General features: G+C 40.9%; 1 protein-coding gene across 1 annotated transcript; it reads right to left on the bottom strand.

The window, feature by feature from the left end:
* Nucleotides 1–136: 136 nt before the first annotated feature.
* Nucleotides 137–16,069, bottom strand: LOC134797971 (translation elongation factor 2). The gene is made up of 15 exons (XM_063770308.1): nucleotides 15,922–16,069; nucleotides 15,366–15,580; nucleotides 14,809–15,002; nucleotides 13,992–14,189; nucleotides 12,597–12,732; nucleotides 10,579–10,801; nucleotides 9,295–9,441; nucleotides 8,497–8,658; nucleotides 8,021–8,185; nucleotides 7,518–7,709; nucleotides 6,336–6,515; nucleotides 4,888–5,177; nucleotides 3,018–3,120; nucleotides 1,090–1,347; nucleotides 137–525 (listed from the first exon to the last, which is right to left on the bottom strand). The coding sequence occupies exons 1-15, from the start codon at nucleotides 15,922–15,924 to the stop codon at nucleotides 457–459; spliced, it is 2,535 nt and encodes an 844-aa protein (XP_063626378.1). The 5' UTR covers nucleotides 15,925–16,069; the 3' UTR covers nucleotides 137–456.
* Nucleotides 16,070–16,383: the final 314 nt, after the last annotated feature.

Below are 16,383 nucleotides of genomic sequence, written 5' to 3'. Positions count from 1 at the left end.
GAAAACAAATAAAAAACAAATTAAAGTGACGGAAAATGCACGAGATTTAATAAACAAAGGTAGTGTAAAATATTTCAACTCACCATATCCATATTTCAAGAGCCTATACCCTAACTCGTTTCAAATGAAACTGCCATTACAATAGAAAAATTATAATTTAAAAATTAATTACATTACAGTATAATAAAGGAAAAATTCAGGTTCCCATCTATCGTGTGTGATACCACAACATAAATCTAGTATCACCCTTCATATCGGAATATTAACAATGCGTATATCGACCAGCAATATTTTATTGAACGTACACTTACAAACTTAAACAGGCGCAAACAAATAAGAACTGGGGTGAATAAAAATTGTAAACGTAAAACAGTATTGTATAATGTGGTGTATGTACGTGCGCTGGTTTCGTTACATATATTACAGTACAGATTGTATTTATTTTAGCTACGACGTTTACAGTTTGTCCAAGTATTGATTTACATCTGGGAGACCCTCCTTCAGCCCCTTTCGTTTCCTCGTGTCCTGCGGAACAAATAGTAATAGATCAGTACAAATATCTGAATACATCACATGTCCTACATATATAGTTATCTCCCAATAATAATTGTATCGCCTGTCCGGGAACTAGCAGTCCTGGGACATAAGGATAGAGGTCCGTGTGCAGCGTAGCGAGCAGGCGAGTACACTCTGTGCCCGGCGCCGCCGCGCTGTCCCGGCGCACTGCCGCCGGAGCGGCCAGCGCGCTATAGCGCGGCACTTTGGCCAGGCACATTTTCAATTTACAAAAAGCAATAGGAGTCACAAGAACTTGCTGCCGACATACAATTTTCACACAAGTTTTGCGAGTGGAACTTCTACTTGCTAGATTTTCTTTCTTTTAAAATTTCTGACGTACTAATAGCAGACGTACATGTATTTGTTACTTACCTTAATGCTAAGTTTCATTTAATTTTAGCATGTTGTCAATGACAATGAGAGCGAAACTGTGATTGTATGACGGCCTCTAAGTTCTAGTGACTCTTAAACACCAAAGCCGATAGAATAGTTTTATGAATATGACGACGTGGTAAACTGGTAAAGTCTCACCTGGACAACAGCGTAGGGCTTGCTGCCGGCCTCGCAGGGGTCGCCGGGCAGCACCTGCCAGTGGTCGAACACGCACTGCGGGAAGGCCTGGCCTCCGGTGTTGGAGCGCAGGTCGGCCGTGAAGCCGAACGACTCGTTGACGGGCAAGTACGCCTTCACCACGAACATGGGCGTGCCGGCCACTTGCGACTCCTCGAACACGTGCCCACGGCGACGATTGAGCACGCCGTAGATGCCGCCCACGGCGACTTCAGGGCACTGCAGAATACAAGTCAAATTTGTATAGATATGCCAAAGAAAATTTTTAATTTTTACTTCAATATTTCTCTTATTAACATAACAAAAATTGTATGCTGTATAATCGCCATTTGAACACACTTTACCGCTTTGACAATAGAGGCTTGTTCAGATATTTGTTAGCACATCAGCCACTCTGATATATGTGATGGCAACTGTACGAACTGGGGCCTATTTCTCGTAACTATTAGTTTATGAGTTTATTAGTTATTAGTTACTAGTGTAAAAATTACAAGTTTTAATATTTTATGTTTCTCAAATAATTTTACTAGACTAGTCACTAATAGTAGCGGACTAATAATATTATTGGTGTACTTTGGCTTAATGCATCACCACCCTTGCCATTTGGCCAATTAAAAAGAAAAACTTCCCGCGTATTGTTGCTGTCGTTTGACGTGCACTTTTGCGCTAATAGCGGGATAACTCAGTAAAACATAATATTATAATAAAAATGGACCTAAAATTGACTGTATAAAGAAATGATCCATATTTTCTGGCCATTTAACCAAATCTGGAAACATTTCCTGCACAATAGAATTCACAACTGAGTTTACAGCACGACATACACTACTTTTCGAAATACCGTGCATATCGGCTACTGCGTGGTATTGGGCTCCAGTGCCCATCCAATGTAAAGTAACAGGAATCATTAACTTCGACGACAAAGCTTGATTTCTTTCCGTAAGTCTTTCTAAACTAGGCCCAATGGCTAAATCTGCTCTTCCAGTTTCACACTAGACAGCCGGAACTCATTAAATGCAAAGGCCCCTTGAAGTATTTCGTAGTTATTCCTCGGAAGGAAAACTCTGCGGCGACGAATAACTATTATTTCGTCGTCTGAACTATCGGAATCAGACCACATTTTCACAAATTGGTTACTAATAAATTTAGCTAATAGTTTTTACAAGCCTTTTGAGCTTAATAGCTTTACGCATGTAATTTACAAGTGTAATTATTAGCGTACTCTTTTGTGAAACCAAACAGTATTTACTCTTGTTATTATTAGCTAATATTTATTAGTTGGTGACTAGTATCTAATAATTTACAAGTGTAGCTTCGAGAAACGCAAACTTGTAAACTTGTAAAAAGTATTAGCTCATGGACTAATATTATCAGTCTAATAACGTACGAGAAATAGGCCCCAGGGGTCACACCATGCAGGTAGGTTTTATGGAGTAAACAATTTTTTTTCCTCCCCTTATAATCTTCTGAATAATCTTAGTGCCAATAATTCTTGTTATAATTTGAAATACTGTTAGTCCCCCTATTCAGGCAAAGTGTATGTCGGGTTACAATGCCTAAACAAAGAACTGTCGATCTGCCACGTTTCGGAAAGGCGGTGCCATCAGGCATGCTAGCCCCGCTCAGGATAAACGTGGGTAGGTAACCATGCAGGAGTGGACTGTAAGCCACAACAAAAACATGGAAAGCAAAAGTGCACGTCCAAAAACCCTTCAATAGACTTAACTAGTAGAAGTCTACTTTTGTATTTTAATTTCCTTTTTGCTTTTCATTTTTTTTTTGTCAACCAATTTAAATTCTGGAATGCAACCTTGAGGAACAAAATTCAGATTGGTTGGTTTCAAATACGAGTGGATCACACATTGTGGATAGGACAGAGGCAATGTTACCTGAATCTCGCACAGGTACACGGGCTCCATGAGACGCGGCTGCGCGGTGAGCAGGCACGCGTACAGGCATCTTCTCGTCGTTGGAATGATCTGACCGCCACCTCTGCAATACATTACACTTGCTATGACAATCTCGATCAAGTATTAAATTAATACTCAGATGCCGGCATACCCGCTAGTCGGGCAAGAGCTATAAACCTACACGCGACGCCGAAGTGCCCGACAGGCGGGCAAGCATTGCATCTTCACTACCTCAGGGCTGCCACTGCCACTAACAGAAAAAATTGTAAGTCTTCTGATTATTATGTGGTCGAAAAGTTGGTACAGTTGATTATTATATTTTATTACTTCACTTTGTATTTTTATTTACTTTACCTAATGCGATTACAAAATAAAAATTCTTATTAGTTGGTTACGTGAAATTGCATACACGGGTATGTATCAATATAGGAGTTAGAATTTTCGTAAATCGTACAACCTAATTTGTGTTTACGAATATTTAGTAAGTATAGGTATACATCTATTTCATGAGTACTCATAGGATGATTTTTGTGAAACAAAATTCGGGAAAAATAAACCAAGAAATTCAACTAAGTACCTAACAACATTCTAACTTCTAAGCGGCAGTTCTCAGAAAAAGACAATATGTCAGTCATCATAAAACAGCACTGCACTGCAACTGCGTGGAAGCAAAACGTAACAAGTAGCTTTGAATAGTTACGATAATTAGTACGTTCGTACACATACAATAAAGTCGCAACTTCTTTGACAAAAGAATGTAGTTACTGTGATCATACACTTAACCCTGGAGATGTTGTTTACCATCCCTTATCTATTTGAAGTTTGCGACCCGGGTTTTTTTTCAACCCGGTCTCGGTGTAAAATTGCAATCGGAGCCATTCCGTAATGGTTTGTGATGTGCTTCGGACGTTGTTGTGTTGTGTTAATTTTCATTTTGACGACTCGGCTTGTTTTTTGGACAACTGTGATTTCTGCTTTCTTACTGGACTTTGTGGTTTTGCCTGTTGATGATTTGGCTTTGTGTGATTTTATCATTTCCTACTGCCCCACTGAATGCATTGTGATAATTGATAAAACGGGGAGCCTAAACAGATGAGACAGCAGATTTAATTTTATCCACGTACTTATACGAAAGTTACTTGGCACAGCCCTGAGCGTCCGCCGCTTGCCCGACTAGCGGGTTCGCGGCGTGCGGCATTGAGTTGCACGTCGTTGCCCGACTAGCGAGTACTGTCGGTTTCTGGGGTATTGTTTGAAATTTTGCCTGGTTGCGAAAGTGCTAGAGAAATAGTAATCTGGCTTTTATTTATTTATTATTTTACATCAGGCAACAAGGCCCATATTATAAAATAAACACTATTTAGGCAGGCTTTTTAGACAGCGGGCCTTCTTTAGTAACAACTTTTAACTGTACAAACACTGGAAAAGACTTCAATTTCAACAACTACCCAAAATAAATTTCAGGGTCCCCAAATAACGTTGTTACTTGTAAACGAACAGTAAAATCTCTTGACCACCGTGACTATTTTGTATAACACACAATAGTAAACCTAATTAGAATGTGTTAGGGTTCATTATTTTATACTGTAGCCTTTGTCTGCTATGGCCACGGTGGCGATCAAAGGGATGCTTAAAAATAATGGAACAGGGCCAGGCGTGGCTCACTCCGCAATTTCGTCGCGTCGCTACAAGAACATGCGGCCCACACCAATTTTGGTGTCTAGCCATAGTAGTTGCCGCGCACCGCCACGGAACGGACGCCTGCTCGCGCCACCTAGCTGTCATATCTTTACTATTATTTATTCTGTGACAGGGCACAATCGGCTATGAAGGGGGATATGAAACGTACCTGTGGATAGCGTCGGTGTGTAGCGTGACGTCGTAGATGTTGAAGCGCACGCCACGCAGGTTCTCCTCGGCCATGACGCCCTCCTTGGCTGCCCACTGGAACCCGGCCACTACGGAGTCCTTGATCTCGTTGAGGTACTGCACTCCCTTGGAGCAGTCCACCATGAGGTTGGGCCCCGTGCCCTCGGGGCCGAAGCACCAGATCTTACGGGCCTCCGTCACGTCGTACTCGTACTTGTCCGACAGGTAGCGAGCGCGAGTCTTGAAGTCATCGCGGGGGTTCACTTTACCCTACATGCAACAAAAAACAACATTACATTATTACAGATATTATAAATGAAAAATGTTCCTACTAAACACACAAACAGATGGATGCTTGTTATTCTTTAATGCATCAACTAAACACTTTTGGATATATTTAACAACTAATTCAAAACAAAATAGTTACTTATTTTTACAAGGGCCACATTTTATAAAAATCTTTTATCAAATTTGAATGAGATTTTTGAAAGAGAGGCAAATAGCAATTCACAAGTCACAAGCCTTTTAAACCTTCAACCTGGAAATCAGCCCTTAAAGAATGAAGATAAGGGACTGGGAGGGATGGAAGTAAGGGGGTGTAAATAACTTCCAACTTCAGACCTGCCAGCACGAGTTGCGTTCTCGCGCGAGACTCCATTCATCTAGCGCGACTTCAAGTATGGACTCTCGCGCGAGAACGAAACTCATGCTAGACCGCCAGACGTCAGCAAAAGGTACATGCTAACTAGGGCTTCCAAATACCGGACTTCTTTCAATACCGGTATTAATACCGAAACCGTCATCATCAATACCGGGATCCCGGTATTGACTAAGAATCGCTTAATTTTTTTGAGTTTTATAAAAAAAGGCTCACTGTAACACCAGATATGTATATCCTTAGCTTAGGATATTAAACAATAATCGCCATCTGCAATAATTATGTGAACCCTCCAGGTAGGCAATCATTTTATCCGCCTTGTTGACTTCACCAGTCACATTTTTAGTTCAACTCAATAAACCAGCCAACACTGTTCAAATTTGCCACCAAAAAATCGGTTGCCATACTACAATTCCTTGCTGTCTTTATCTTAGCTTAATGTCTTTCTACTTTTTGATATAATTTTAAGAACTAATTATATTAATATCATATCCTGAACATCAGAATTCATCGCCAAATATTTATCTAACGCATATGCACAAATCTTGTTTCAATTAAATGATCTTCTTTAATTAAATGGCCAAGTAATCTTCTTGATACAGCCGAATTTAATCATTTTATTGGATTTTAAACGGTAAAATCGGCACATTTTCCTTGTTTTTTAAAATACCGGGATCCCGGTATTGCATTAAAAAATATCGGTTATGAAAAATGCGTTTAAACAGACGGGATCCCGGTATTGGAAGCCCTAATGCTAACTCTATGCTTACGTCATCAATGTCCTCAGCCAGACCGTCGGGCATGGGCTGCGCCTTCATGAAGAGACGGTTGTGCTTGTTGGGCGACTTGGAGAGGCACATCTGATCGGACTCCTCGGCCACGGTCTCGCGGTACGACACCACGGGGTCGGACTTCTTGATCGGGATGCAGGCGTGATCCTCCTCCAGATCCTACACAACAAATTAATTAAATTACTTCAACGTTCATTTACATAAACAAGTTGCTAAAGAACTATTATTATTGGTCTTTTAACAAACCGGGGACTCATTTGCATAACGAGTTGAAGCATTTTAGTGGAATACTATATTTATTAGAGAAACATCCACTTAAAATTGTTATTAATTTAAAACTGCGTTATAATACAGTAAAATTATACATTTAGCGTTTGCGTCAAATCCGGTAGTTCTGATTTTTTGCAGACTTATTTATGATGTTGGTCCAATGAATAATCCAAGTTGGTGACCTCTAGCGCCGAACGCAACTTTGTCAAAAATCGAAAAACCTGCGAAAATTTCGGTTTTTGTTTAGTTTGGGGCGATTCTAACCCTAAAGGACTAGTTTTTGATAGTACCTTCCTTAGACGATTTAAAGAAGGCTACAATACGAGATTAGAACTGTCTCTGTAGATTGAATAGTTTCCGAGATAAAGGCTTTCAAAATTTAGATTTTTTTAAATTGAGCTCGTAAGCTAAGTGAGTGCAGTGAGTATGCACTTTTGACTCAGGCGATGCCGCTTGGCACGATTGTTCCTAAGGTCAAACAAAGCTGATTTGGCGCGGTTGCCACGACATCGTACCGTGCCTACCCCCCAAACAGGGAGGGGAAAGGGTCGGATCCCCAGATCCAATCTAAGCTATATTTCTTCCTACTACCGGATTTGACGCCGAAGAGCCACGTTACAAAATTCTAGAATTTCACTGGATTATTAGCCAATAACATATTTTTTCCCCTAATTAAACTACATCAAGGTGCATTCACACCGCCAGTTTACTTTTGTGAAGCAATATGGAGCAACACTGTAACAGTAAGTAACAAGGTAACTTACCCAATGTAGCCGTGTTAGACAGTGTTGCTCCAAAGTTAAATGCAGTGTGGATGCACCTTTATGCAATGCACTCCTGGCTTGATAAACAGTTCTGTACGATCCATAATATTCAGGACAGTTGTGTTACCTTCAGACAGATCTCAAGATGCAGCTCTCCGGCGCCGGCGACGATGTGCTCGCCGGACTCCTCGTTGATGCACTGCACCATGGGGTCGGACTTGGCCAGACGCTTGAGCCCCTCCACCAGCTTGGGCAGGTCGGCGGGGTTCTTGGGCTCCACGGCCACGCGCACCACGGGCGACACGCTGAACTTCATCACCTGGGGAAATATTCACAAGGTTAAAACTTGGGTGTTTAAAAAGGACTTCTGCCAAGTACCAATTCAAAAGAATCATTCTATCTGGGCGGGTGTAAAGAGTATATATCAAAGAGGATTCTTGTTATAATCAGAAAGCTTGTGGTGTGGCTCAAGTTACGTTGTAGACTGCGCATTTTTTGACATTTTGAAATCTTGTTAAAAATTTAATTGACAAAAAATTCTACATAAATTATAGAAGCTGCTCATACAATTTCACGAGAATAAGTTGAGAAACGCAATCTGTATTGCAGAACTATTAATTGAATAATGACCTTCATGTTGTGGGCGTTCTTGTAGGTGGTGATGGTACCAGTCTTGACCAGGAACTGGTCAACTCCGACCAGACCGCAGATGTTACCAGAGGGCACATCCTCGATGGCCTCCACGTAGCGACCCATCATGAGGATGGTACGCTGGATGGTCTTCTCATACAGATCCTGTACAAAGAGAAAATAGATTTAGTATTTTAAGCATGTCAATAAACTGTATGAAGTATTAGGGCTTACATGAATTAAAATAATAGTTGTATCGCCTGCCCGGGAACTAGCAGTCCTGGGACATAAGGATAGAGGTCCGTGTGCAGCGTAGCGAGCAGGCGAGTACACTCTGTGCCCGGCGCCGCCGCGCTGTCCCGGCGCACTGCCGCCGGAGCGGGCAGCGCGCTATAGCGCGGCACTTTGGCCAGGCACATTTCAAGTAAAACAAGATGGCGAATGTGGTCGCCATTTTGAATGACTGGCTTGTTTACCTCTTTCTTGCCGGGCTGGTAGTTGGGGCCCATGATGCGGGCCTTCTGTCCGGTGATGACCTTGCCGGAGAACACGCGGCCGAAGGCGTAGAAACGGCCCTTGTCGGAGGTCGGCACCATCTTGGACACGTACATCATGAGGGGAGCCTCGGGGTCGCACGTCTGGAAACGCAAAGAAATAATTAGAATATCTATTTAGGATGTGTTTTATGCATCTCATTATTAACATGTGATTTAAGGTGTTTCTTCCATTAATGGGGTCATAAGCTATAGAGTTCACAACCAATTCCGGAAAGAAATAATTTAAGTCCACTTTGACACCCAGAAACTTACTAAAGTAACTGGCAACACTTGGGACTGATTTAGACGAAATTAAAATAAGCCCCTTGACCTTTTAACCGCCAAAGCGTCAACGGACGCGCGCGGCTACAGCCGAATTTCAACCTTCGTGCGTTCTGACAAGGTTCACGATGACGCGCCGCGCCCGGCGTGGCGTTCAAAGGACTGGAATTTTACCACCACAGACAAGACATCCTCCAGACTGAGCATAGTAGCTCTACCCCCTCTGCCAGGCGTTTTACTCCATTTTCGAGTCGAAAGTGTCTTTGTGTGACGTCCGTGTCTTTGAACGGACCAATCACGGCACCGGACCTCGCTCACCTCGTCCCCCGCACCCCCGTATTTTTGGCAGCATCGGTTTCATGAAATAATTGCTCTAAACTCGGTCTAGAGGATTCCCAGTCTATGTTTACCACTCACTTTCCTGAAAGATTATAAATGTGTGTTAATAATGTTTACCTTGATACCGATGGCGGCTTCATCGTCATGGGGTCCCTCGTACAACATCTCCATACGGTACTTCTGGGCCACCACGGGCGACGGCAGGTGGATGGCAATCATCTGAAGCAGCGCCTCTCCGGCGGGCAGCCACGACCTCATCACAACCTGTACAAAACAAAACATTATCAATTTAATATTTGTACAAGGACTGAAGGGCGTTTAGAGGAGACAATTTCTAAAAAAACCAAACAAGTGCGAGCGGACTCGCCCACCGAGGGTTCCGTACTCTTTAGTATTTGTTGTTATAGCGGCAACAGAAATACATCTGTGAAAATTTGTCAAGCTATCACGGTTCATGAGATACAGCCTGGTGACAGACAGACTGACGGACAGTGGAGTCTTAGTAATGGGGTCCCGTTTTTACCCTTTGGGTACGGAATCCTAAAAATATAGATATCTTAAGGCTAGATTTGCTAAGTTAACTATGATAAGATATATGTTTTAATACCTACTGGTTAATTTAAAATATTTAAATCTTAAAGTGTATCTTTCATTAATGGGGTCATAAGCTACATAGTTTACAACCAATTCCAGAAAGACTGATGCTGTAAGTCCACTTTGACACCCAGAAACCTATTGCAAGTAACCGGCAACACTTGGGACTGGATTTTAGTCAACTGCAGCTTATGCAACTGTAGCAAAATAAACCTTTTTCAAACTATTCAATGTGATTACGATTTGCCCCCTATGTTTCATCCCTTTCTTACAAATACATAGGTTAAAATGACAGATTAAGACAAAACAATCAATAGTGAAAATTAGACATTGCCTTTTGAATCTTGCTATAATAATAGCATTCAATAGAATCTGGAAAAAGAGTAATGAATGATCATACCCCTGGGGGTTTTGGATGGGTGAATAGGTTCCTGTATTATTTTTTAATGTAAAATAGTTACCAAACTGCGAATTAACCTTTTGGACGCCAATGACCGATATATCCGCACCGTAGGTCCAACGCCAAAGACCGATTAATCCGTCACAGACCACAGAGCAACCAGACCTACGTGCATATGCATAAAGTTCGATTTCAGTTTTGATACCTCAGTGACGTGGCGTCCGAGAAACAGCTTTAATTTTGTGTTTGATACGGCGTCGAAAAGGTGAAACATAGGTGGAAAGCTCAAAATGTGTTTAATATTGTTAAAATAGTCCATTCTGACAGCTTTTACCCATTTTTTGGCTTTTGTAAAACATTTCCGCATCTAAAACCCCAGGGTATGGTAATGAATGACTGTGTGTTACCTTGAGGAGGGCCTTGCCGTCCTTGTCAGCATCCTCGTGCTTGATGGTGACTCCGATCTTCTTGAGCAGGGAGTCAATCTCCTCCTTCTTGAAGTTCATGATGGCGTCGAACACCTTGTAGATGGGGTCCAGCACGTACATGCAGAACGACCGCTTGTTCTCTCCGTCCTTCTGCTTCGCCCACTTCTTGGTCTTGGCGTTGAAGAAGTTCTCACCCCACAGTCTGTGGATATGTATGGAATAAATTGAATGTTGAATATAAACGCGTTTGCAATGTTTACGAATGGGGTTGGCAACTGTCAAAGGTTTGCACAGATGGCACCATCATAGCTTGCCCCTTTCTCTAGTTGAGTTCTATGAGGTTTGGCTCAATCCAGGCATATAGGGATTGACAGGGCACGCTATGCTGGCGCCATCTGCTAAATACTTCGACTGGACAACCAACTTGTCAGTTAATAATGTGGATGATGGCACGAATTTGAGGGCCCTAGCCAAGATGCCAATCATTTGCGCCGTAGCGAACGAAACGGTAATGTCTCTCTGTTACTCTTCCATAATATTAGAACGACAACTCCTGTTCAGTGATTATTGCTATATTTTGGGTCTAAAAAGTAAATTCAACATTCATTTTCATTCATTCATTCATTAGACATCCAGCACAGAAAATGTAGATTGAACTGGTTCAAATAAGTTACTCTGTTAAAAAATTAAGATAAAAAAAAATAGTATTATTATTTTTTTGTTTCTGAAGGTTAACATCCACATATTGAAAATCATATTTATAATGTTCGTCCTTTTCTGCCGCCGGTGTATAGAACAGTCTTTACCCAGTATCAACGGGACGAATAAATAATGTTCGTCCTTTTTGCCGCTGGTGTATAGAACAGAAATCTTTACCCAGTATCAACGGGACGAAATATAGTGAACAACCTACTTTGATAAACAAATCACAAGTTTCAAATGTGGCTTTCCATCAGAGAAGGGTTCTTATACTTCATGTGCATAAGGACCCTTTTCTATGGTTGTTGTCACAAATGTTACTTTCAATTTGAATTAAACAATCTATTGGCCATAATGCACACGCGCACTCGTCTGCGCGTACACTCCCCCGTACTGCGCGCAACTGCGCTCGCCAACCCCTTACTCACAGCACTGCCCGAGTGATTTGTTTGCGACAGGGATAGGGAGGCTGATATCTGAGTGAAAGGGAGTGCTTGAAAGGATGAAAGACAGATGTTCGTAGATGTAAGTTAGTTTTAAGTTATGAATCTATGTAACGCTTTGGCGCAAGCTGTAATGTTATATAACTTGATTCAATAAATATAAATCTAGTTATTACTGTAAATTAGAGATAATTTATCTCATCACTGAAGTGTTAATTACAGATACATAGTTTACTGCGTAAGATATTGACATGAATCTGACCGTGACCATAAAATAATTTTTCATTGTGCCGCTCACCTATCAAAGTTATAACTAAGGAAAGTTTTGAGTATAGTAAATTTAAAAATAAAAAATTGAGTATAGTTTTATTTTTAAATATTTAATAGGGTATTTGACTACTAGTCACATTTATTTCTTTTTTTGAATTGTCAAAACGATTTGCCACTATGGAATTTATTTGAAACACTAGCAAATGACGTCACAGTCAAGTAACCTACTCTTTATGATTCTAGCTGGACGATTTATAAAATTGTGTCTAAAAATAAATCCTGCCTACGTTTCTCTATTAATTTTCTGGTGCTTTATTATAAGCATGGTTTGAAATAATTTATTTTAAATACAGTTACGTCCCCAATTGGGTTAATATGCTTTTGTTAGAAAAAATTACGAGACAAGAAATACTACTGTTTTGTTTGTTCTAATGAAGATAATGTACATTGGGCGGCACAAGGTGATCTGCAGCATCATGCTGCTTCAAATCATGATGTCGCTTTGTAACATATTAAAACGTAATCTCTATTATGTTTACATGTTTCCCAGCTTCAACTGCGGTTTATTTAGAGCCAACTAATTACCTGTTCATGAGCTTGACAAGGTCGATCTTGAACTTGTCGGCGTACATCTCGGCGAACTGCTTGAGCGTGAAGGCCCAGCCGTGGAGACCGGAGCCGAAACCGACGGAACCCTTGCTGGGGTCCACGCGGACCTCACCTGCGACACAATGTACAGTAAAAACGTAGTACGAATATGTCTCGTCTTCTTTAAACCACAAATACCGGGGGTGTAATTTGAGGAATCTGTTGGATGTATTCCCATGTACCCACACTAGTACATGTGGCGGAGACAGATGAGAATGATTCATAGGAATGCAACTAATTCCTATCTGTGCCCAGCGCACACCCATCAGATCTGTTAGGGGTGTAAATTTTCTCAGTACACTAGTCTTGAGTGGTCAGGTCCCAGCCGTAACCAGGAATGCCTTGGAAAGTGAACCAGATTCAAACATGCCCAATCCTTTACAATCATGGCTTATTTTATTTTTTGTATATTTCCGAGTCTATTTCTTTTGCTGTGTATTCTTTTCTGATTTGTCAAGTTAATTAACGAATGAGTTAAATGGAAGGCTCTATCGTGCCCATTATGAACTGAGCCCAGCGGGACAAAATAGGTTGATATGATGATGATGAATTGGAGCATTCTGAAGTGTGAGCCGCTTGTTATGTTCCAAATGAAACTCAAGGAAAACACATTTAACATAACCCAATTTAACAAGTTGAACAACATGTTATGTCGAACAATTTGTAACAATTGTAACTACAAGTCATTGACGCGACCTTGGCGTTATCACTCGCGCGATCCGCTAACAAGGTGGTGATAACAAAGAAAGCTGTTAACAACAAAATCGTGTCCTTTGGCATTTGTAGGACAGATAAACAGTTGCAAGTTTATTAAATGTCTTTCAAATATAAAAAATTAAAAATTCACAGTGGACTGAGCAGAATGGACAGTTTAATATTTAAAAAAAAATTGGCACTGCAGTCTTGTAATTTTATTCACTGTATACCCAAACTATGTTTCAGCGTCTCGTAAAAACGAGCAGAGTTCTTCAAATTCTATGCAATACTTTACAAATGCATGAGTCACTAACAGATGTTGATAACCATTCGGTACAATAGGCTAACAGCTATGCTTCAGTAGGTATATGCCCGAAGACAAATCTAGTGACAGAATATGACTGTATGTAGATCATATTCTATACATGTGATTTTCTTGTATATTACTATTTTCTCGTAATTGTTAACTGTTCAAGCGGACTGTTGCTAACGGAGCAATATTTAATGAGCAAACTTGCCTGCAATGATTTACCCAAACCAAAATAAGGATAATAAGTCATAACACATCATCCACTCTTACCTTTCACCATTAGGAATGATACTTTCTAAAAATCTAACATAAAAGACTTGACTTACCCATGGGACCACCATCGTCGTTGTAGGTGGCGATGATGACGTTCACGTTCTCCACAATACGCTGGAAGGTCTGGTAGAGCTCCTCGGACTCCAGCTGCAACTCCAGCAGCGCACGGTCCATCTTGTTCATGAACAGGATGGGCTTGATGCGCTCCGCGATGGCCTGGCGGAGCACAGTCTCGGTTTGTACACACACACCTGGAGGATAGATACTGTTCAATATAGATTCTTTGGTTGAGTATTGTTTGTGGAAATTATTTTTAACTCAGATGGCCGTTCTGAAGATCATCAATGGAAATTCAGTTTTTAATGGTAAGAACAATCATCATTTGAAGTTGTATTGCTTTTTTACAAGCTTTTACTTAACTTGCATTGTATGTAGTATGTTTGTACGGGTCAAATTTTGCTAGTTAAATTTGACCCACTTCCTGGTTTCCGATGAAGGTGAAAATTTGCATAAGAGTGTAAGTCGAGTGACAATGCAATATTATGGTACCATGGCATTAATCTGATGATGGAGACGGGAGGTGGCCATAGGAACTCTGTGATAAAACAATGCAACCTAATTGCGTTTGGGTTTTTTAGAATTGTCTCAATTAGTTGTTGGAGAAAGAGCACCCTGTAGCTATCTTATATCATGAAACTACAGCAGTCATTCTTAAATAGTGGTCTGCAAATTAATGCTCCAAACAACCCTGTCGACATTTATTAATTTCCAAACATTTGGTGGACCCTGGCATAAGAATAATTTTGTCAAGTAGTCCCTCATCACTGAAAGGTTAAGAACCACTAAACAACATGGAATATCAATACTCACCAGATACACAGTCGACTACGACCAAAGCACCATCGGTGACACGGAGCGCGGCCGTCACTTCAGAGGAGAAGTCAACGTGCCCGGGCGAGTCAATCAAGTTAATCAAGAATCCCTTCTCGCCCTTCTCGCCCTGGTCTGGGTTGGTGATGAACACCATGTCCTTCTCTTCGAGCTCGAAGAACATGGAAATAGCGCTGGAGAAAGTAGCATGTGTTAGTTTTGAGGTTAGAATTCGAAAGTAAATTTTTATAAAAAAAAAATTGTCAGATGGCCGTTCTAAAGATCTTCAATGGTATTCGGCTTTAAATGGTAAGAACATTCATCATTTGAAGCGATATTGTTTGTTTTTTATTGCACAATGTAAATGCAACTATCAAATGCAGTGACAGGTATGGTATTGATTTTGTGGTGCAGTTAAACCTAATTACTGGTACCCGTTACCGTTGTTTGTCATGGTCTTTGTCCTTGCCAGTTGACTTAAATCCAAGTTGGATGACTCCTGCAAAGTAATAATAATGGTCACATACGACAAAGGTTATTTGATAGAAGCAACTCACGTAGACTTGATGGTGATGCATCTGTCCTGTTCATCCTTGCGGGTGTCGGTGAAACGGGTCTCTCCGGCGCGGGCTCCAGCAATAATACCGGCCTTTGAGACCAGCGAGTCCGTCAGCGTCGACTTGCCGTGGTCGACGTGAGCGATGACGGACATGTTGCGGATGTTCCGCTTCTTGTCCATCATCCCGCGGATCTCGTCTACGGTGAAATTCACCTGCGCAAACCAGAAAACACGTCAACATATCGCCAAGTCTTGACCACAACACAGATGGGCATGCACTGTCACACGCACGTTTCATTTTTAACGTAAATAAAACTCCGATGTTTTCTTTAAAAGGTCCAAATCTTCAGCTTCAGTTTAGGTTTAATCACTGGCACTTAGAGAGATTTGCACCGATATCGGGGAAATACGTCATCGAACTACAAAGACGGTCGTGAGAAGAACCAAGTTTTATTTCCCCGTTTTTAAAGAAATACCAAAAATAAACTCGCGAAACGTTAATATATATGCACCGTATCACTTTTATGAACACGATTATGAAGATAAATACTCACCATTTTGGATGGTTTTAGATTCTACTTTCAATAAAATAAACCACCATACGCCAACAATGGCGTACGCTTGAAAAAGGCCCTTTCGTGGGCCGGATACGTCCACCAAACGTCAGTCAAACGTTGAACCATAGACAACAGACTAGTGCTGCCACGTAACAAAATATACCGGTTTTTGCTTAGTCAACGAAGTTTAAAAATAAGTCCTTTATCAATGGAATAAGGTGTAAACTCAATTGATACATGTTTTGTTAAGCCATAAACAATCGTAAGAAAAGTGACCAGTCGAAAAAAAGAGCTTTTATTTAAGTTGATTGAAGCCATTTCACTGCATTTCACACTCTCAAGAACAAATCATAGTTTAATCATCATTGATTTGATATCCTGCACAAAATGAAAGTAATAATTATTAATTTAAAAGACTTTTTGCCATGAAATGAAATTACTACTATTTCTTTGCAAATA

This window comes from Cydia splendana, chromosome 16 (assembly GCF_910591565.1).
Source record: "Cydia splendana chromosome 16, ilCydSple1.2, whole genome shotgun sequence".
Lineage (NCBI taxonomy): Eukaryota > Metazoa > Arthropoda > Insecta > Lepidoptera > Tortricidae > Cydia > Cydia splendana.
This window is presented reverse-complemented; position numbering and strand designations above follow the sequence as displayed.